The sequence below is a fragment of the Cydia splendana genome, chromosome 10 (genome assembly GCF_910591565.1).
Source record: "Cydia splendana chromosome 10, ilCydSple1.2, whole genome shotgun sequence".
Lineage (NCBI taxonomy): Eukaryota > Metazoa > Arthropoda > Insecta > Lepidoptera > Tortricidae > Cydia > Cydia splendana.
Genome location: NC_085969.1, coordinates 22,366,256 through 22,390,550, shown reverse-complemented (window position 1 = coordinate 22,390,550; position 24,295 = coordinate 22,366,256). Strand labels below are relative to the sequence as shown.

At 40.9% G+C, this 24,295-nt stretch overlaps 2 protein-coding genes across 2 annotated transcripts in view; one reads left to right on the top strand and one right to left on the bottom strand.

Moving 5' to 3' along the window:
* The window catches only part of LOC134794460 (uncharacterized), an 88,637-nt gene that overhangs the window by 30,693 nt on the left and 33,649 nt on the right, over nucleotides 1-24,295 (bottom strand). The gene's annotated exons all lie outside the window — the stretch shown is intronic.
* LOC134794447 (major facilitator superfamily domain-containing protein 8) overlaps nucleotides 1-24,295 on the top strand; it is a 74,229-nt gene that overhangs the window by 20,835 nt on the left and 29,099 nt on the right. The window contains exon 2 of the mRNA XM_063766262.1: nucleotides 21,020-21,260. Within this exon, the coding sequence (XP_063622332.1) occupies nucleotides 21,020-21,260 (241 nt within the window). The remainder of the gene's footprint in view (nucleotides 1-21,019; nucleotides 21,261-24,295) is intronic.

Here is a 24,295-nt window from a genome sequence, read left to right as displayed (position 1 = left end):
TATATTGCCAACCGTAAAAAATAACGTGGTTTTGCACTTTGCACCAAGTATATGTTTTGAAATTTCACTGATTTTATATACTAAGTTTTGATTTCAACATTTGATGTGAATTTGTGTCGTTTTTAAGCATAAAATTGCAATTTTAAAGGTTTTTGTGCATTCTTTTGTCGGTACGGACTTATTACAAAGATATTCCAATTTCAGTACACACAATTATTTTAAGAGTATTTGCTTACATTTATACTGTCAGCTCATTATTACATATTTAAAGTGAAAAGCATTGGATTTTGTTGGAAATATTACATTCTTGGATTTTTGTGGTATTGTTTGGAACCAATTTGATGGTAGCTTTCACTTTGCAAATTTAAAAAGAAAGTTGACGTTTGAAAGTGTACACCTGTCAGTTAGAAATCATTTTCGGTAGAAAAAATACTTTACTCATTAAGGATTACAGTTACATTATTTGTAGATTAAGATTGGTTTAAAGAAAATAGTACACTATTTAGTAGTATTTATTCTTTATAAAAACAATATAAGTGATACAATCATACATACAAAACACATTGTTAATACCAGAATTTTCAATACAACAGTTGATAAAATAGTTAAAAATGGAGCGCAGCATTCAATTTCACAGTCTTTTGAAGGATGAGTTGATTTATGAGGTTCAAATTCGGTCAGAAACTCCTGCAACCACAGTTGACGCTTTGAGAAAGCAACTTAGGTCTCTTATTTTAGAAGCTCCTAGCGAGGACATAGTGGGAACTGAACTGTCAGCGGAGTCGGAGCTAGGCATTGTCTCGGAGAAAGTGATCGATTTGGCTTCCATTGTTGACAAATATTGTGAGACAAAGGAGAGGTATTCTTTAAGTCGCGCTAAAGCCCTTGGGTACCATATTTATCACCGTCTGGCCAGGGTTCAGCCGGAACGCAACCAGACATTGTTAGAACTGAAGACTACTTTGCAATCCAAGCTTGAGACTTTATTGGCGAAGATTGAGGGTCCAGGTTCAGGTCCAGCAGCACCCAGTGGCAGCGCGGAGGTTTTAAATCCAAATCCTTTGGTCTCAGGAAGTAGTTCTGAAATGTTAACAAGCGGTATTAGGGAAATGCAGGTTCAGTGCTCAAGTGATTTGAATATTTCAAAATGGCAGGTTAAATTTAATGGTTTAACAGACCCGCGCTCATTTTTGGAGCGCGTGGAGGAGTTAAAGGAAGCAAATGGGGTTTCAGATGCCAAACTATTTAGGGCGGCACCACATTTATTTGTAGACTCGGCGTTGTTGTGGTTCAGAGGTGTCAAGGGTTCGGTTTCAAGTTGGCAGGATTTAAAGTCACTTTTATTAGATGAGTTTGTCCCCGGTGACTATGATTTTAGGCTGAGACAGGAAATTCAAGCTAGAACACAGGGGGAAAACGAACCCATCCATTTATATTTTGCGGTAATGTCAGGAATGTTTGCAAGATTAAAATCAGACTTACCGGAGGAGGCGAAACTGGACATCTTGTTGCACAACATTCGCCCACATTTTACTCAGCAGTTGGCATTGGTGGATATTAAGTCGGTCGCCGAACTGAAGGCTTATTGTCGCAAGGTTGAGTTTTCACAGCAAAGGGCGAAGTTATTTGTAGAACCGCCCAAGGTCAGCGAGCATACACTTTGTCGTGATCACGTTTATAAAGGCTCCAGTGCCAAGCAACCTCAGGTGAATGCCATCGCTGTAAAACAAAGCTCAGGCTTCGCGACCAAGTCGGATAGTTCCTTTTCACAGCGGAAACAGCAACCAAGGTTTTCGGACGCGAAGTTTTCGAAACCACATCGTGGAGTGTGTTACAAATGCGGAAAACCGGATCATAACTTTAAATTGTGTAAGGAAAAGCCTAAATTAAATTCGTATAGCTGTTTTGGTTGTGGAAAAGCAAATACAATTCGATCGGAATGTGAAATCTGTCAAAAGGGTAGCGTTCAGAAACCAATGCAACCACAGCCAAAAAAACGCCTAAGGTTGAATCGTAGCAAGTGTCAATCGAATCGATTAGACTTTAAATCGATTGAACAAAATAAAAATGCTAGTTCGATTGCTACGATTCTGTTTGCCCCAAATAAAGATGATATTAGGCCGTATTTGAAATTTAAGGCGAATGATTTCGAGATTTATGGATTGGCCGATAGCGGTTCAGCATTGTCAGTTTTAGGGAACAATGCACATTTAGATTTTGTCAAATTTGGTTTTACATTTCAGGAAGCGTACTCTAGTTCGTGTAGGGTCGCAAATGGAGTAAATTGCGAGTCGATTGGGTACATTTTTGTCCCGGTTACGTTTGAAAATACTACGAAAGTAATAAAGTTTGTAGTAGTACCCTCGATCGTAAATTACGTGATTTTAGGGTATGATTTTTGGAAAGCTTTCGATTTATTGCCTGAATGTTTAAAAAATGCGGAACACATGACTCCACCTAAAAATTATTTTAGTTGCAACGGTTTAAGTGCAGAACAGGTACACACGATTCGGTCTTACGAGCATTTAACTGCGGCCGAGAGGGAACTCGCGGATACCGTCGTAGGGAAATTTAAAAACATTTCGTTCGAGGAGAAGGGGCTTGGCAGAACCAGCTTAACCGAGCATGTCATCGAGACTGGCGATGCCACGCCCATCAAAACGAAACAGTACCCGTTGTCGCCGGAAAAACGCGCTGCTTTAGCCTCCGAGTTAGACCGCATGTTAAAATTGGACGTAGTTACACCCTGTGAGAGTCCGTGGAATAACCCGGCTCTGTTAGTTAGGAAGCCTAACGGTGATTGGCGATTTTGTTTGGATTGTAGGAAGTTAAATGCGGTCACAAAGGGAGATTCGTATTCCATTCCGTATATACCCCAGATTTTGGATAGTTTGAAGGAAGCGAAATACCTGACATCGATCGATTTAAGTTCCTCATTCTGGCAAATCCCGTTAGCTGAAACCTCACAGGAGAAAACAAGTTTTTGCGTGCCCGGTCGTGGAATGTTTAAGTTCAAGGTCATGCCTTTTGGTCTCTGCGGCGCGTCAGCGCGTCAGCAGAGGCTGATGGACAGCCTTATTGATCACAATTTGACAGGTGACATCGAAACCGGTTTAGCATTTTGTTACATCGATGACATCGTTATTTGCTCATCAGATTTTCAGACGCACTTGCTTTTGTTAAATCGTGTGTTGGCGAAGTTAGAAAAGGCGAATTTAACAATTAATTTCGAGAAATCTAAGTTTTTCAGGCAGTCCATTAAATACCTCGGTTACGTCGTGGACGAGTTCGGGTTGCGTACTGATCCTGATAAGGTTTCTGCCGTTCTAAACTTCCCCACACCGACGAACGCACGTGACGTAAGGGCATTCTTAGGAACGTGTTCTTGGTATCGACGGTTTATCCGAAATTTTGCATCTATAGCCGCTCCTTTGAATAAACTTACGTCACAGGGCAAGAAGGCGCCACCTTTCGAATGGTCTGCAGAAGCAGAGGAAGCATTTAAAATTTTGAAGAACGCTCTAGTGACGGCACCCATTTTGGCGGTACCGGATTTTAAAAAAGAATTTTCTGTACATTGTGATGCCTCTTCGTACGGAATTGGTGGAATGCTTTCTCAGACCATCGAGGGTGTTGAGCATCCGATCGCATACGTTAGCCGCGCCCTAAACAAAAGTGAGCGCAATTACAGCGCCACGGAAAGGGAGGCTCTTGCGGTTATATTTTCAGTGGAGAAATTTCAGGCGTATTTAGGCTCACGTAAGTTTAAAGTAATCACGGATCACGCGTCACTCAAATGGTTCATGAATCTTGAAAACCCGTCAGGGAGGTTAGCTCGTTGGGGTTGCAGACTGTCTCAATTCGACTTTGAGATTGAGCACAGAAAGGGATCGCTTAACGTTGTGCCTGACGCACTGTCAAGACTTATGCAAGTAGACGCAATAAACGTGACGAATGATGACGCTGAGCCAGATGAGTGGTATGATAAGATCTTCAATGGTTGTAGATCTTTTCCCGCGAATTTTCCAAATTTTTGTTTAAAGGACGGGAAACTTTTTAGACTTTCTAAGTCAAAGTACAATCTGTTGCGAGAGTTCGATTGGAAGGAAGTGGTGAAGAAGTGTGATCGTAAGAGAGTTTTGCAGCAAAATCATTGCGAAGCAACCGCTGCTCATTTAGGTGTTTTTAAAACTCACCGCCGGTTGGCGTTGACCTACTTTTGGCCTGGTATGTACAAGGATGTAGTCGAGTTCGTAAAAGCGTGCGATGTCTGTGCAGCGTACAAGCATTCGCAAAAACCGACTGCAGGCCTCATGGGACAGCCAAAGGTATGTCGACGACCATGGTTGGTAGTTAGCATAGATCTTGTCGGTCCACTGCCGCGCTCTCGCGCAGGTTATACATTTTTATTTGTTGTTACATGTTGCTTTTCGAAACACACACTGCTATTTCCACTTCGCCGCGCTACTAGCGCTTTGGTGGCGAAGCATTTTGAAAACCATGTCATTTTGGAACATGGCGTTCCTGAGACCGTGATTGCAGACAATGGAACGCAATTCACGGGATCAGAGTTTAAGCAGTTATTGAAACGCTACAACGTTCCTAATATTTTTTATGGCCCGCGCTATACTCCGCAGGTAAATTTAGTCGAGCGTTATAATAAAGTAGTAATGACCGCCGTAGCGTCTTACGTAAAGGACAATCACCGTACATGGGACGAAAAGCTGCACCAAATCAGGTTTGCGATAAACAGTGCAGTAAGTGAGACCACCGGGTATTCTCCTTTCTTTTTAGTGCACGCTAGGGAACCCGTCATTAACGGCTCGTTTTATAAAGATACTGATAAGCAGTATGCTGTGGGTATGCCTAGAGAGGAGTATGCAGGCGAGTTTGGTTGTATGAGAGAGATTTTTGAGCAGGTTAGGTTACGTATGCTGCAAGCACATGCAACAAATGCCAAATATTATAATTTGAGACGCCGAGAGGCGAAGTTTTCAGTAGGGGATATTGTTCACAAGCGTACTTACACGCAAAGTGACGCCTCTAAGTTTGTTATGTCAAAACTCGCACCTAAGTATGAACCGTGCAGGGTTAAAAAGGTTTTATCTCCTTTGGTTTATGAGCTTGAAAGGCTGGATGGTCACCCAATTGGGTCGTGGCATATTAAAGATTTTAAGTAGGAAATGGAAGTTAGGTTTCGAGGTGGAAGTTATCTCTGGACGCAAGACCCCGAGTCACTTTGGCTTGTCGTCTTGCCGCCAGAGTTGACAACCACTATCACCTACCTCTCATAACATAACAAAAAAACAGTTGAGATCGTTAGTAGTGTTAAATATTCGGTAAATATTTAATTCACGAATTTTGTTCGGAATGTGGCGAACAGGAAAAACTGTTTCGTTATTATTTTTTTGCATGGGCGATGAATGTTTGAGTCTGTTAGTGCGTGATGTATGTGCGGTGCGATCGAAGCTGTGCTCAGTCTCAGAGCGATATTGGGATATAGGAATTAGTATGGTTTTAGAGCGTAGGGGAGTTATCCTTGGACGCACGATCCCTCGTCTTGTACCAGTCGTCGTGCCGCCAAGGACGACAAACCACTCACCTGCTAGTACCTCTCAACCCCAACATCGGAGCTATCTTTAATATGACCAAATGGTAACGCATTGTTGCGCTTTGTCCGGTACTTACCATACCCGACAAACATCGAAATAGTACTTTGTTTGTTTTTGTTTTTAACTTAGTGTATTTTTTTTTAAATCACGTGTCGTTAGGCGTAAGACCTAACGATTTTTTTTAGTAGTACTATTTCGCATGTTGCCGTACCCCGGTTTTGTTTAGGTATACCATATTTTTGGGGGTGTTGTGCAACATGATTTTGGACGTTTCGTTTCCTCCGACAAGTCAGTCGGGGACAAACTTTTATAGGTAGAGATTGAAACTTAAGTTAGCAACTTTGATAGTTTGAAACTTAGAGTTTGTTGGATTGTTTTCCGGTTTGGATTTATGGTTGTTGGAGTCGGGTGATGGTTATTGCCTAGACTTCATCATTTTGCCCGGTCAAGAAGAGTTTATATTGATGAATGCTGAATATCGGTCCTGGCGGTTGGATTTGGCTTTCTCAGCACGACAAGCTTTTACCGCGTTGTACTGAGAAGGCCAACGGTTTGTTCACTGGTTCGTAAGGTATAACGGAGGTTTTTTCTATGTGTTGCGCAGAGGCAGCATAGTTTTTTTCACCTTCCGTAATGTTAACGTGGGTTCGAGATTTTCCTTTTTGGTCGGTTGTTTTTAGATTCGGTTAATCCATGTTTGTGGAAAAGGTAGTTTAAATTTATTTTTTTGATGATATATGTATCATAGAGTCCTTAGACTCCTGTGAGTCAGAATCTCGAAGCCGCGTTAGGTTTTTGTTCAATTTGAATAGCTTGTGTAGTAGGTTAGTTTTCTTGCCTTTGGTTTGTTGTTGGTTTGGTCCAATAAACTTATTTCAAGGATCCAAGTCGCTGAGGACAGCGAGCGGTTCACCTACGTTGAACCTTAAAATCGGGGAGGGGGGTATTGTAACGTAGTACATTTTTCTAAATTTATATTAAGTATTATTGAGATGATTCATAATCAAAAGAAAAATACTTTTTCTTATTTCAACGTTTTTAACAGTGTCCGAAACGAACTGTATTAATTGCACTTCTTTGCATAATCTGTTGCATTCAGATGCACCTCTAGATGCTTATCTGTTGTCGGGGTTGTCATACGAGTAAAAATAAATAAAACTTGAGATATTTATATTGTCACTCCAGGAAAACTTTGTATGATTTAGGTATGTTTTTTCAGGTAAAAAATAATTTTGATATAAAACAAAACATAGAAATTACAGACTTACAAAGTGGCTCTGGAATGAAACAATATTAGATTTAATGATAAAAATATATTTCTTAGGCTCAGGAGTGAAATTGTCTAAACAATTCAGATAGAATTTTCGAAGGATTTGTGTCTTCAAGGGACTGCCACCCTACTTTTGTTAGGCCCTCAGGGACCTCCATATTGGAGGAGTTCATTCGAGAATGATTTGCACATTTGATTTGGGAACCCCTCTGGGGACACTCGCTCGCAAGAGCACAATTCATGGGAAGACCACACTTTCGACATGGTGGTCTGAAAGATGGAAACGGCTTGAGTCCTTCGGAAGCTCCACTGAGTGAGTACTAATTAAATTTCGTGGTGATCAACTCCACAATGGCGCGAAACGTTGTGGGTTTGTTCTTAACCAGGTTTTGGTTCTTTGCAGAGTGACTCCTGCTCGAGGGAAGGGAGCGCTCCGCCAGAAGTCTTAGCAGCTTTCAGTGCGGTGAGCTAAATTTACAATTGTTTCGTTTCTTCTCTAGCGGCCATAAAGGGCATCGGCTAATATAACCTTTTCTCGGTTTACAGGAGCCGGGAATTTAAATTGAAGTTAAATTAAATTTAAATTAAATTTATTTCATCATTTCAAAAGCTTGGAAGTCAATTTATGAATATTGTTTGGGAGACCTCCTGGATCGAGGAATTAAGCATCCCATCTGCCTCTGCCACGTCGTCTTGGTACCACGTGCGCGGCCCCTGAGCTCTACATCTCCGCTCAGCTTCTAGCCTTCTCGGGGAAACCAGCCTGACACCCCGCAGCGTCTGAGGAAGGTTTTCATCCTGAGGTCGGTCCTTTCCATGTTTTAATTTTGTAGGGCATCAGCACCAGCTGTAAAGTGTAGAGTAAATTTAAAACTATGAGCAACCATTAAAGTAGCATAAAGACATTTGAAAATCCTGGTACATCGAATTTAGAGTTACAATAATTTAGTTCTTAAATAAGTAGAATTCTGTGTGAAGCTTTATTCTGGACCTATTAAGCGGCCCCGCCGACCACTGAGCTAAGTTCTACCATTAGGTGTCGTCAAATCAAGTTAGAGGTTCACACAGAGGTCATAAGTTTAGATTAAGCCACTAACATTGCATAGGCAAGATTTTAGTGATAAATAAAGTTCCTTAAATATAAATTTGTTCGCTTTTTATCTCCCAAAATAGGTTCCTCCAGCAAGCAATTTTTGACACCACATTTTTACTAATTAAGTTAATTTTATTTTCTGTGCTAACGTGCTATGCTTTATTGAACAAGACGGAGCTTTGCAATCTTATTTACCTTTTAAAATAGCACGTTTCAGATGATGATGATGACTATTGTTCTGTGTTAAAGGGCCTTCGGCCCTACGCGGAGCTCGGCCTTCGGCCTACGCACTTAGACACTTGTACTGTTGTTCCGTCTTAAAGCATTAACATCCTGGACGCTTCGGGCCTTCGGCCCTACGCGGAGCTCGGCCTTCGGCCTTCACATTTAGACACTTGTACTGTTGCTCTGTGCTAAAGCACTAACATCCTGGACGATTCGGGCCTTCGGCCCTACGCGGAGCTCGCCCTTCGGCCTTCGCATTTAAACACTTGTACTATTGTCATGTGTTTAAGCACTGACATCTTGGACGCTTCGGGCCTTCGGCCCTACGCGGAGCTCGGCCTTCGGCCTTCGCATTAGCGGTCCACACCACGTTTCACGTCAGCCATAGCGGCTGTGTCCCTGATACAGCCTCTATCAATTTTTTTTTGGTAAGCATGATTTTTTTATTTAGGGGCGCAAAGTATTTTTTGGTGGTCATATATTTGTAGCCATTATAAAATCATAAACCTAGATCATTTCACAAAGGTTATCGACTGTATTTGGGACGAGATTCCAATGGAAATGTATATTATATTATATTATAAGTGTGCCATTAATAAAATATAATTTTAATTGTAGTATAGTAACTATTCGTACATTAATTTTATTCAATATTTGTAGGTAGGTACTGGTATTCCGTCTTATTGGACACGGTGTAATGTAAAAGTAATATTATCTTCACGGTGAATCACGACGACCCAACAAAGAAAATCTAGATATTTTTTGACAGTTGATGATATCCTGTTATCCCTCATCAGGGACATAGGGCTCGCAGAAGGGATTTCCATTCTTCGCGGTCCAGCGCGGCCTCTTCCAGCTCCGCCCAGCCGAGGCCAACTGATGCCGCCTCTTTTTCCACTGTGCGCCTCCAGCGGGCTCAGCACGGTTCCATTTTTATCGACTATCACTATGCGCGTCCCTTTCGCACTTACATACTTGTTAGAACGTGACAGGCATGGTGACAAGGGATAAAAACGCGACCGTGCTAAGCCGCCAGGTGGTACGTGGGCGACCTTGCCCTCTTTTTCCGGGAATTTTTCAGGTCAGCCCTTGCTTGGATAGGTGATTGTTTGGCCTTCGTAAAACATGTCCTATCCAGCGCTATTTCCGCAGAAGTCTCTCCTATAGCTAAAGGGTTTTGGCCAGTCAGTTCCCATAATTTAATATTGGAGATGGTCCGTGGCCAGTAGATACGATTCGCCGCAAACACTTTTGTTTACAAACACCTGCATGGAGTCTACTGGTTATGTCTTGCTTGACGGGCCATGTCTCGCATCCATAATACAGGAGGACCGACTTTACGTTCGAGTTGAAAACCCTTAGCTTGGTGCGGCGAGTGATGCCTGTGGAAGTCCATACGGGTTTCAACTGCGCATATGCGGCGCGGGCTTTATTGATGCGAGCTTCAAGATCCGCTTCTGCACCTCCCAAGTTTTTTGACAGTTAATTTTACTTTATTAGATTTTAACTATTACTTAGGCCATGATACATAATCATGACATTACAGGCCTCAACGTAAAGCTGCATTCTGTTTGACTACCTATATAGTTTGTATCTGATGGCAATACGTTACTGAATGACGCTTAGATACCTAGCCCGCACCAGGCACGAAGACCATAGTTAGATAAAGTAAACTATCATTATTTATTACAATGTACTTAATGTTTGTAATGACAAACAATCATTATCATAATACAGCGTTTTGTACCTAACGCTGGTGGTGACACATTGACCTCCAGAGCAGCGGAGACGTTGCTAGGCCAATAATAATGATTCCTGCGATCGTTTTCAGACGTATTATATTATTAGCCACTTGTTCGCTGAGTGTACGAGTAGGTACGAGTACATACCTGCACCTACCGCCCCAATTTCACATCGGTGACAGGTGCGACGAATTGTAAAATCACTGTTGCTGACGTCACAGGCATCCATGGGCTACGATTACCACTTACCATCGGGCGGGCCGTACTCCTGTTTGCCACCATCATTGTATTATTTAAAAAAACTTTATTATATCGGATAAAAACAGATATTTCTCTTGCGAGGTTTCTGACAATTGTCAAAGATTTAGAAGAATTGTAGGTAATTCTTGACAGGTAATGAGTTATATGTCGGAATTTCGTGACAATTGTAGTGTTTCTTGTGACAATTGTCAGAAACCTCGCAGGAGAAATATCTGTTTTTATCCGATATAATAAAGTTTTTTTTAATAATACAATGATGGTGGCAAACAGGAATACGGCCCGCCCGATGGTAAGCGGTAACCGTAGCCCATGGATGCCTGTGACGTCAGCAACAGTGATTTTACAATTCGTCGCACCTGTCACGTTGGTGAAACAGGGGCCTGGTACCTTCAGTCGATACATGTCATGTTATTATGGTGTTAGTCCTCTAGGAATGTAAAATACCTTCATATTCGTGGGTAGCTGTGTAAAGGGTTGTCAAGCTGAAAAACTCTTGATAGTGCTCAAAAATAAGAGCGTCTTCACATTGTCAGATCCGCTACCTATCGGTTTTAGGTAAGTAAATTTATTTATTCACCGATTAAATGTTAGTTGATCCAAAATAGGCTTTGATGCCACAGGGCACACTCTAGCAGCTGCACTTATCCACAGTAGGTAGGTACTCAAAATATTCATCACTGTAGAGTTACCATTAGGATGTTTTGCTTTGAACCACTCATACAGTATGTGCAGGAGCTGATAAAGAAAGGGACTTGATGCTGATAAAGCCATTCAAGATACAATAGATACGTGATCCATAGCGTGCTGCTGTGCTCGTCGTTTTATTGGTGATAATGTGCCGTCACGCTCGGGCTGTGGCGGTAATTTATTCTCCAGTAATTCGCCGTAACATGCGATACCACACAACATTGCAAAAATCACTTTACGTTGCGCAAAAACTGTTCGTAATGAATCGCAAACGCGGTAAAGCGCGGCAGCTAATATTGGCTATTGGGGTACTAGGGTACGATGGGGTACTTAATAGGTTCTGCTCTGTTCTCCGGTAAAGTTCTTCTTCCTGTGAGTAAGCCTGAGATAACCGGGCAAAGTCTGATCTGATCGATGACTTCACAATAGGACTACACAGCTTCTCCATTGCTCTTGGTCCTCTGGGTATTGTTGGGAAGGCTTAGAGATGACCGCAAATCGTATAAAAGCAGTGAGGTAACTTTATGTCCGGTTATCAATTTTCAAATGGGTTCTTTGTCCTCGTTAACGCTATCAGGAAGGCCAGTGTTATTATCTTCTTTTTACACACTATACTAAAAAACAATAATAAAATGAGTCATATAAAAAAAAAATATAAAATATTCTAATAAAATAAGATGGAACCTCGGTTCGGTAGCCTACTCGATGGAAATGGAATCTGCTGTAAATATCAACGAAACCGGTGTATTATGTAATCCAGTGAAATTGTAGAAATTTGTAACGTGGCTCTTCTGCGTCAAATCCGGTAGTTCTGATTTTTTGCAGACTTATTTATGATGTTGGCCCAATTAATAATCCAAGTTTGTGACCTTGAGCGCCGAACGCAACTTTGTCAAAAATCGAAAAACCTGCGAAAATTTCGGTTTTTGTTTAGTTTTGGGCGATTCTAACCCTAAAGGACTAGTTTTTGATAGTACCTTTCTTAGACGTTTTTAAAGAAGACTAATTTTGCTACAAAACGAGATAAGAACTGTCTCTGTAGATAGAATAGTTTCCGAGATAAAGGCTTTCAAAATTTAGATTTTTTTGAAATTGAGCTCGTAAGCTAAGTGAGTGCAGTGAGTATGCACTTTTGACTCAGGCGATGCCGCTTGGCACGATTGTTCCTAAGGTCAAACAAAGCTGATTTGGCCCAGTAGCTACTACGAGATCGTACCGTGCATACCCCCCAAAAAGGGAGGCGAAAGGTCGGATCCCCAGGTCCAATCTTTGCTATATTTCTTCCTACTCTTAGGAGCTAGGGCACGTTATATATCATTTTCATATAATTTAGGGATGAAAACATTATATTCATACTTTTAAAACGCCAAGTTAAGTGTTTTTTTTAAGATTTTTAACTTTTGACTTTGGCCATAATTACATTTCTATGGAAATCGTCACTCAATCCGCTTCATATTTTTACAAAAAAAATTATGAATGCCTGCTTTGAAGTGATACTTTATAGAATAAGGAAGCCCTAAATTATATGATAATCATATAGAACTTGCCCTAGTTGCTAAGAGCAGGAAGAAATATAGCTTAGATTGGACCTGGGGATCCGACCTTTTCCCCTCCCTTTTTGGGGGGTAGGCACGGTACGATATCGTGGCTACCGCGACAAATCAGCTTTGTTTGACCTTAGGAACAATCGTGCCAAGCGGCATCGCCTGAGGCAAAAGTGCATACTCACTGCACTCACTTAGCTTACGAGCTCAATTTCAAAAAAATCTAAATTTTGAAAGCCTTTATCTCGGAAACTATTCACTCTACAGAGACAGTTCTAATCTCGTATTGTAGCATTTAGTCTTCTTTAAAAACGTCTAAGGAATGTACTTTCAAAAACTAGTCCTTTAGGGTTAGAATCGCCCAAAACTAAACAAAAACCGAAATTTTCGCAGGTTTTTCGATTTTTGTCAAAGTTGCGTTCGGCGCTCGAGGTCACCAACTTGGATTATTAATTGGACCAACATTATAAATAAGTCTGCAAAAAATAAGAACTACCGGATTTGACGCAAACGCTAAATGTATAATTTTACTGTATTAATGTAGGTACTTAGCTATTTAAAAAAAGCGGCCAAGTGCGAGTCGGACTCGCCCATGAAGGGTTCCGTAGCAGCAAGTAGCATAATAAAATTGCGGTTTACGATTTATGACGTTTTAAAAAAAACTACTTACTAGATCTCGTTCAAACCAATTTTCGTTGGAAGTTTGCATGGTACATCATATATTTTTTTTAGTTTTATCATTCTCTTATTTTAGAACACAGAACATATTAAAGAGGTACCTTATTACTTGTTCTGTGTTTTAGAAGTTACAGGGGGGGGGGGACACATTTTACCACTTTGGAAGTGTCTCTCGCGCAAACTATTCAGTTTAGAAAAAAAATGATATTAGAAACCTCAATATCATTTTTGAAGACCTATCCATAGAATACCCCACATGTACGGGTTTGATGAAAAATTTTTTTTTGAGTTTCAGTTCTAAGTATGGGGAACCCCCAAATTTTTTTGTTTTTTTTTTTCTATTTTTGTGTGAAAGTCTTAATGCGGTTCACAGAATACATCTACTTACCAAGTTTCAACAGTATACTTCTTATAGTTTCGGAAAAAAGTGGCTGTGACATACGGACGGACAGACAGACAGACAGACATGACGAATCTATAAGGGTTCCGTTTTTTGCCATTTGGCTTCTTCTCTGTCGTATCGCTCTTGACAGAGCGGTCGTGGTCACGTTGAGGCGTCCGCATCGGTAGTAGAGGCGGACACAGCTCTTCGCACGATCTCTCGCCATCTCTCCCTGTTGGCAGACTGTCTGGCACAGTCAGATACGCGGTTTCCTACTGCGGATTTTATTTGGTCAGTCCAACGCATAGGTGATCTGCCGCGCGATCTGCTGGTTCCCTCCACTCTTCCTTGTACGACCAGTCGCTCTATGGAGTCGTTATCTCGCCTAGAGACCTGGCCAAAGTACTGCAGTATTTAGGGAATGCAAATCGGTTATTTTTTGTATGGAAATAACCGCGTTTTCGGTTAATAACCGATAATTTCCATACAAAAAATAACCGAAAATAACCGATTTGCATTCCCTATGCAGTACACATGTGTAAGTAATGCTCGTAATATCACAAATGAGATATCTCTCGAACGCGTACTATGGCATCACGTATCACTTCGCGAAATCAACCAGTACTTCAAACATCACGCATCACGCGAGCCGCGCGAGCGCCAACGACCGGCCCGGCCGAAGCGCGCGAAATGGATTCAATTCCACACAGATTGACGCGCCGATATGAATAGTCAGTTCAAGTCTACTCACAGAGCGGGTAATGTGTAATGCCACTTGTGATAGTGTCATGTTTGTTCGCCATGTCTTCATTGCTTTGTTATGTCGCTCGCACTCGCACTCAGTGCTCGCTCGCTCTCGCTCTGCGATGCTTTCGGCTATCTTCGGAATAATTCGGATCGGTCCGCTCGGCCGATCGCCGCGGTGCGTTAAGTTGTCGCAAATTTCACTAATATTCTTACGAATAAGATTTGCTGCATCTGCAATAGATTTAAAACTCTAATGCGTCCACGTAGAGCTTAAAATGTTTTCTTATAGTACGAGAAGGACGTGGCTAAATCGAGTAATTTATTTGAGATTTTGAATTTGACGAAAACAAAACCGTTCTTTATTATTGTTGTGAAATGTTTGGTTGACTTTCGCGGTTCGCGGTAAACGAAGTACGAGTTATTACTTGTTTATCCCGTAATTTAATTGTGATTGAGACTGAGTGTAGATATTCGATTTGTGTAGGTATATAGTGTACATATAATGTAAATTGTAGAAAAAGAAACATGTAAATATTGTAAATAATGTATTATATAAATCAAGTTGATTTCTAAATACACCAAACTTCGCATTTAGTTTACGTATATAATAGACGTATATTTTATTCTACTTTTAATTCATATTTCTTAAATAATTATCGAAGTTTGGCAGTCCTAAGCCTGGAATTCCATTTTGTTTTGGTAAAGTATGAAGGGAAATCAATTTGAATGCAGGTATATCTAGATATCTACCTCCGAATCAAAGACATATGTAACTTCGTATAAGACGAATAAAGTTAGCCGGATGTATAAGACGAATAAAGTCTAAGGAAAAAACGTGCCTCGGAATTCAAGTAAAAGTCATTCTCGAATAGATGCCGCACACACCTTTAGCCTATCCTCAGCTAGATGGCGTGACGACACCGTTTCATATTTAACAATTTTAACACATAGATATCAGTGAATGAACATGGATCAAAATGATATAAAAATAATAAAATCATTTATCCATATATATACATTTTTTGATAACTTTATACGTTTTAATTTTGAGTTTTAGCCGTGTGTCGATAGATGGCAGTAAATTTACAGTGACTACAAAATTTACAATGACAGGACCCCTCTATACTATCTATTATTTTTGCTCCGAATCTTACATACATAATTAGTAATTACATTATTTATGATTTTTAAGAATTAACAAACAATCTTTCACATAGCGGTGACAAAACGCAACACGTAATTAATAGATCGATCGCCGATACGGATACGAGACGCCCTAGAATCACTAGAGTGCTGTAGATGCGCTGCGTAATGTAGGAGATAGCTGTAATGTGGCCATCTCGCGCGCGCCCGCGCGCTGTTTCACGTTCGGGTCATGTTTCGAGTGATGAGTGATGTGATATCTCAGTGTAATATTACGTGTTCGAAAAAGTGATGTGATATAGCATTTCTTTTTGAAGCACTGTTTCGCGCAAGTCTACTATGCAGTATGCGCGACTGTACTACGGTCGATAAACGCTGTGTGATGCCGAGCTCCTGGAGTATGGACACGTTGGTGCGGAAATCCGTCCACGATATCCCGAGCATTTTCCTCCAGCACCACATCTCCAGAGCATCTATCTTCCCCTTTTCCAACTCGCGCACTGTCCACGTCTCTGCGGCGTAAAGTAAAATGGGAAATACGAGTGTTCGCACGAGCCTGACCTTAGTGGTTTTGGTAATGTTGCGATTCCTCCATACTTTCTTTAACTTCTCCATCGCAGTTCTGGTAATAGCCATGCGCCGTTTCACTTCATCTACGCAGCCGCCGTTGTTTGAGACTAAAGCCCCGAGGTAGTAGGTCTGAACCACGTTACAGTTCGCAATCTGTGTCACTTCGGGCGAATTGTCGTTGACGCGATCCTCGATCATAATCTTGGTCTTTGATCGGTTTATTTTTAGCCCAAACGCCAAGCCATTTGGCTACGGAACCCTAAAAAACGAACGCCCCTTGAATAATAGGTAAGATAAAAAGGGTTAAGTTAATCCTTAGTTAAGGTCATATGTTGCCGATCAGCACAACAAAGTCGCAAAAATACCTACGAGTAGGTATGACCATTGTTGAGGCTGAACCAGTCGTGTCGTGTCAGATATTTTGCACACTTCGCCGTGCAAGATATGATTGCTGACATTCCAGTCAACTAAATACTAGAGATGCAACGGATAGTTGTTTGGCCGGATACCGGATATCGGATATTCGGCATGACCATCGGCCGAATATTCGGTATCCGGCCGCCGAATATTCGGCACACTTGAGGGGGCGCGCGGAAACGCTCGTCTTGTAGGGAATTAATTTACTTAGTTGTAGCTTCGTATTACGCTAAATTACTTAAAAATATTAACTAATTAACTAATGTTTCTTGTATGTATCTGTTTACCTATATATTTATTGTTATCATTTATTTTAAAAACACAAGACCTTGACCCGCACTTCACCCCCGCCAAAGATACCTACATTTAATTGAGTAAGATGCGTAAAATCTAAAATAATTTGAGAGGTAAACGAGATGGCGCTGTACACTGTACAGCTTCATACATTTTGCGGTAAACCTGATTGTCAAAAGTTGACGTTTGACAATTCAGTGACAGCAAAACGTATGGCCAGTGGGGCGACACTCCTCCTTCTGGGCATTTAGGCTCCGTTCTGCTCAGCATTGTTCCGAGCAATTATTAGGGTTGGCGCAACTTGACGTCCCCTTGCGTGCACGATCACAGTCACAGATAAGATTTTGTCTTGAATTTATATAACCCTAAATAGCCGTTAGGGATAGGCATTAGAAAGGGACAGCATGATTCGTCCCTGAATCGCTGTCAAACTTCGGTTTTGTTGGAAGACTTGGAAGTGTCTTTTCTGTAGATACGGTAGTATTATTATTTATTCTGTCATAATGGCGCAGTACAGCGCCATTTGTTTTGGATGACAAACTAAGGGGCACGTTTTTTCCTTAGACTTTAAATTACCTCTCTATTTTATCAATTCTCTTTGCCTCCGCGAAGACGCGAACACGAACAATAGAAACAAGGCGACTGACGCATGCCTGCGACCGGTTGTCGTGCGTCAGAGGACGGTAGGGCATATCGTTGAGTTGAGAGTTGTGGAAGGGCTGCAGGCCCTCAACTCAAGGTGACCTTGATGGAGAGCCCTGTTGGGAGAAGATCATGTCTAGGTTTTATATAGGTACATGGGCAGAGCCCATTTCCAACTGAGGGTACTTAAATAGTAGGTATACAAAGTAGCCTGCAGATCCACGCCAGCCTAGCGCAAGCAGTTTTGAAACGTTAAAACTTTTGAATTTCTTTGTATATATATCCGTGAAGGGTGCCTAGACAAGGTGACAATCGCTTGCGCTACGATAACGAAACGCTTTGCGCTTCTCTATTACTCTTCCATTAGTGCGACAGTGACAGTTGCGTTTCGTTCACTACGGAGCGTAAGCGATTGGCATGTTGGCTACGCGGCCTGTGGGCGCAGCACGGTTCCATTTTTATCGTCTATCACTATGCGCGTCCCTTTCGCACTTACATACTTGTTAGAACGTGACAGGCATGGTGACAAGGGATAAAAACGCGACCGTGCTACGCCGCCTGGTCTCGTTTAACGAAGTTTTCCTCTAACAAGTAAAAAGCAAATTACATATAGGTACGTATTAACCTATATACTAGGCCAGTCAAATAAGATCCAATAAAGCGTTTTGAAGAATTAATTCCCATCAAGCTGGAAATCATTTTAATACCTTCATTTGGACCTAAATGCGTATAATCTGAATTTGCTCCATCCCAGGAGGTGTGGATACATTTTGGGAGCCTTGGGAGATACATTATACCTTGGATTGAAAAACCCACTCGATGTAGAAGGAACCCACCTAAAAAATTAATGTCACTACCAGCAAGGTTGCAAGCAAAAACATTTCGGATTTTAACATGAGTTTTGCAAAAAATTTAATTACAAACAAATTTAAAGTTGGCCTTTTTTTACAATGTTTGACTACGAATTCATGTTAAGGTACTTTTCGAATCCTCAGATATCATTTTTTATCATGATTAGTGCAAATATTCCGTCGGACGTACTTACCGTTTTTGAACTAAAAGCAAAAAACTGAAAATAGCAATTTTTTTCAATACCTCCTGGAATGGAGCAAACACGGATTACATTAATTTAGAACCAATTCAAGGTATTAAGACGATTTCCCGCTTGCTGGGAACTAATTCCTGGAAAAAATCCAATTTGATTGGCCTATACAGTGCATGCTTGCAATTAGAAATCGATAATCACAGGTGTTAGTAGGTACTGTACCCAACTAGCAAATTATGTCGTAAGAAAGGCACCATTACGTTTCTCTTTCAGCTATTTGGTTGAGAGATAGATCCGTAAAAGGTCGAAAGAAGGATCCGACGACGTTCTCTCGACGCGATTTGGGCGCACTTCTTTCAGCTTTTTAGTTGAAAGAATATCGTAAGAGTGTCGTATGAATAGCCAAATAGTGGAAAGATAGTCATTAGAATCGCTTTCATTCGACTTATTTATCGTAAGATAGCAGCGCGGTTGCAATCACTCGACTTATATATATAACGTAAGATAGTCACCAGAATCGCTTTCTATCGACTTATTTATCGTAAGAGCTCAGGCCGCGTAGCCAAGATGCCAATCGCTTACGCTCCGCAGCGATCGAAACGCAACTGTCACTGTCACGCTAATATGGAAGAGTGATAGAGAGACATAATGCTTTTCGTTGTCGAAGCGATAGCGATTGTAAACTTGGCTAGGCCGGCAGCTCTTTCGACTCTTTGGTCGCGCGCGTGACGTGTTGTTGACGCGGAGTGACAGAAAATAAAAGTAAAAGGATGTTAAATTTTACGCCAGCCATAATGATATTATAAGGTAATACTCTTGACGACACTATATAGGTCGTAGGTCTTACTTTCATGTGCGGAATTAAATTTTTCGTCTACATTTCTTAAATGTTAGTTAAAATTTTCACGGGCCGCAACATTATTCAGTAGAAAATTAGTCAGAAATAATATTAATGTAAAAGTTAATATGAATTCGCCATTTTGTCATTTCACTTGTCACCCTAAGAGCCTTCTGTCAGCTTTTTAGTCGAAAGATAGAGTTGAGAATTCCTTTTTTCGACATAGTAGTGACATTTTGTGTTAGTTTGGGGGTCTTTAGTAGTTTATGTAAAACCATTATCATTTTATCTTTTATATGTTTTATAATAGGTGAAAGTTTTGATTTACGATTTACGGTTTACTGTTTACGATTTACGACTTACACCTTACGACTTACGATTTTAGTTGTTCCACAAAATTAACTTTATTCGGAATAACATTTTAATCGAATTAACTAATTTCTACCTACGTTAAAAAAAATGTACGTAACTGTCATGTACGTAACCCTTATAACGCCAGTCTACTCGCACTTGGCCGGTTTTTATTGTTACGGTTTTATTGTCTAGTCGAAAGAAAGTCTTGCAGACAGCCTTTATACGACTATTTTGTTGAATGATAGCCGTCAAAACACCCTTTTCTCAACTTCAATATTCAAGCCGAAAGAAAGTCATGCAGACTGCTTTTATACGACTATTTTGTTGAATGATAGCTGTCAAAACAGCCTTTTCTCAACCTTAATATTCAAGTCGAAAGAAAGTCATGCATACCGCCATTATACGACTATTTTGTTAAATGAACCGCCTTTCCTCGGCAATTGTGCTGTAAGAACTGAATGTCGAAAGATGGCGCTATAAAAGCTGTTTTGATGACAAATTATCAACTTGGTTACCTTTATACAAGCTTCATACGACATATCAGTTGTAAGAAGGCGATCGAGAGATACCTTTATACAATTATCGAGTAAAAACGATATGAGTTGATCGAGAGCACGTTGACGCGACAAGTTTATGCGGCAAAAAAGCGTTCGATGCTAAACAGTCGAGACAGTTGCTTTTATACGGCTTTTTGATAACGATGGATCTTTCTTACGACTGTTTATCGACTAAACAGTCGAAAGAGCGAAGCTTATATGACTTAGTTTGCTAGTTGGGTAGTTAAGTATAGCTAGTAAACTGACGAAAAGCTAAAAACCCCCTTGAGAATGATAACACATACATACTTAGCTTAACATAGGGATCAAACAAGTCACAAAAGGTCCGCAATACAATAGCTCCCGTCACAGAATTGATGAAGCATTAATAACATGAGTCACCTCACGGCGAGACGAGACAGTTGGAGTCCGACCAACTATCGTCCCATGACGATGACGTGCCCGCCTGTGTACTATTGATGTATGACGTCCATGATTCCTACATTCCTAGTCAGGAACGGCATTCAGTGTCGGATTGTACGTCAAATAAAGAGGACACATAAGATGATTTGTGAATAATTTGACTCCTCGTTCACAAAATTCCAGCATGTCTACTAAAACATCCTGTTACCCTTCGTTGGGGTTTATGGCTCCTCTAAGCCTGTAGCCATTCGTGAATAGCGCCCAGTGAATGGTGTTATATGTACTTATGTATATTAGAAAAAGTTGTATATATTATAGGTCAAGACTCTTATTTGGTACCAAATAAACAGTTTCTATTTCATTTGTATTTTTAAATGCATACTATTTTACCATTAGCCATTTTGAAAAAGTGTGTGTCCGACTTCCTGAGGATACGCTCAATCCAATGCCAATAGATCTTTCTGAGAGTAGTAGGGGCTTTGCTTATTAACTAGTGATCTTCCATATCCGTTTCAGCTTGAGCCGGGCGCGTCGAAGGAGGTGCTGGGGCTGGCGGTGGGTGCGGCGCCGCTCGGGCAGCTGCTGGCGTCGCCGCTGCTGGGGCTGTGGGCCAACGCGTGCGGCGTGCGGGCGCCGCTGCGCGCCGCGCTCGCGCTGTTCGTGCTCAGCCAGGCGCTGTACGCGCAGCTGCACGCCGCGCGCCCGCGCGCCGCGGCCGCCATGCTCGCCGCGAGGCTGCTCGTCGGCGTCAGCTCTGGTAAGCTTCTACCTAATTTGTGCACGGAATAGGAGTAGGAAAGAGCCAACAGTAGGGCTACCGCCAATACCGAAAATCGTCAATTGCGGGCATTTTTCTCTGTCACTCTAATTACGCCTTCATTGGAGTAAAAGAGTAAGATCCCCGCAATTTGCGAATTTCGGTTTTCGCGGTAGCCCCTCAGGAGTGGTCATTCCTCCATACAAACGTAGTCCTCGTTTTCCTCCGTGGTTTTTGAAGCTAGAGCAATGATTTTTTCAACACAGATTAATATTGTCAATATCTGTGTCGGACCGTTTTGCTTTTTTTGATATTTTTGTTTTTTAAGGCGCTAGAGCCCTTCAAAAACGGCCAAAATGGCCTAATAGACTATGCCGCAATGAGAGGCGTGGTATTCAAAACTGATATCAATTAGCCAAAAAAGCAAAACGGTCCGACACAGATAATTTCATAATCATTTAGATTTCCAAATTTGGTTACGATTGGTTAAGTTTTGGGGGAGGAAAAAGAGGACTACGAAACCTCGATTTTTGTCATTTTTACGCAGGATTTTTCGCCTCAGCTGCAGTTGTCCCTATCGCACTAATTTTAGGGGCGGAGTCAAGTTTCTAAATACGTACACAGCCAGAAAAGTGATGGGCAATAGTCGACATTTAATGTCGATAATCTAGTGATGTAAGAAGTTATCGATAAACCGTCTTGTGTGAAAATATCTAGATCCTAAGATACAAGGGGTTTTGGGTTGAGAGTAGGGAACACATTTTTGTAGTTATGATATACTATGAACTTTTTGATTCTAATATTTCAAATTAGAAATCAAAATCAAAAATATTTTATTGCATGGTTAAAATGGGTTAACAAAATTTTTAGGTACCTACAGGCACGCTTCGTAATTGTCGAGCAATTTAGGGTCCTAGCTGAATTGGTTGTTCCATACTTACTCGTGCTCTATGGAATGTCCAATTTAGCTAGAACCCTAAATGGCTCAACAATCACGGAGCGTGACAGTACAAATGATTCATGTTCTGTATATCCTGCCCTACAATGGCGTTAATATTTGGTTGTCATGTCTATACTTCGTTTTTAAGCATTATTGAAAAAAAAAAATAGTAAATACTAATATTAACCACTAAGTACATAACTATTACAAAAAAAGCTAATAAATAATTATACGATTGCATGCTTAAAAAAGACACGTCACCTTCACTCTAATGCTAAACAAACGAAGAATAAGAACTAACAGCGATAAGACCGCCTGTTGCTACCTAAGGTACCGTACCCAAAGGGTAAAACACGGGACCCTATTACTAAGATTCCGCTGTCCGTCCGTCCGTCTGTATCTCTGTATCTCACGAACCGTGATAGCTAGACAGTTGAAATTTTCACAGATGATTTATTTCTGTTGCCGCTATAACAACAAATACTAAAAACAGGATAAAATAAAAATTTTAGTGGGGCCTCCCATACAACAAACGTGATTTTTGACCGAAGTTAAGCAACGTCGGGCGGGGTCAGTACTTGGATGGGTGACCGTTTTTATAAATAATGGTACGGAACCCTTCGTGTGCGAGTCCGACTAGCACTTCGCCGGTTTTTTTTTAAATTTGTTTTTATGTTTGTGGTGTAATAAAGAATATTTTAGAGTCAGACCAAGAAAAGTCTACAGCAATTTTGATAGCACACGCAGTGCAAGTGTTATTTATATGTCATAATTTCATAGAAGTGACGTTTGAAATAATACTTGCACTGCGTGTTCTATCAAAATCGCTATAGATTTTTCTTGGCCTAACTCTACTTTAAATTACAAAGAAAGGCCTAAATTATAAAATAAGGCCCATCAATGTTTTTTTTTTGTGTTTATTAAACTTGATATTTTGCCTATAGTATTAGCGGACATGGCCTCAAAATTTAAACCCGCTTAAGAATCGGGCCTTATTTCGTGCATTATATACAATACTACCCATTTTTGTGTAGTCATTATTTATACTATAGAAGCATTGTTTGAGTAGCCAATTATTTAAACAGTATTTTTTTAAAGGGCAACGGTGGCAATATTTTAAGGTCTGGATAATAAGATACAGATCTTAATAAGGATATCAATGTAAGTGAATGTTACCATGACTACCAAACAAACAAATGTGATAGAATTTGCCAGCTGGCATTGTAACATTCAGACAGTTACCTATGTACCTAATCTGAAATATGAATAAATTAGTAATATTTTAAACAGGAAAGTAAACCGAATTTTGGCCTTTTGCTGGACACAATCACAATAGTAAGTAATTTGTTTTACAAGAGGGCAAAGTTTATCGCCACCGGTTGATGCATTTGCAGCACCAATGGTAGAAAATGCAAGCTCATCATCAACTGCATAATCGACGTTTGATATAACTGTACGCTGCGGGCTGCCGATGGTGAATGAAAATGCGAAAAACTTATGCTGTACAGTATATAATACAATAATTACACAATCGCACGGGAAAAGACATATAATATATACAAATTTACACATAAAATTACAACAGATGTGAAAATATAAACATTTGTGGCTCATTGACAGAGAAAAACTATCCATATAAACAAAGACGCGCGCTGGCCGCGGCATTCTTACCGGCCAGGCTGCCAGCACGCGCCCAGCAAAAAGGTTTGTACGTTCCGTCGCCTACATTCCCCACCCTAGTGCTGGTACAAGCAGCACTCAAAACCAAAGAGATATTACGGCAAACGGTGTGCGTTACAAATTCGCATTCTTTTCACTGGGTTAACCCTCGACATACCACCGTATGCGTCGCCAAGTACCAGAAGTCACAAAAGAGCCTTTATCACAAGGAGGTCTGTCGGGTGGAACACGCTTCTTCTGTGGACAGTATTCAGGTGCGTCAAACTCAAGTAGTGTCGAGTACGACATGGTTAGGTCCTCTTGGCCATGCGTAGCGGTCATCACGCTGTGCATACACCAGTCCTGAAGTGTATGAGTAGCCGAATGTTCACAAGATGTAGCTAAACGTCCTCCTGAATGCACTGACGAATCACAT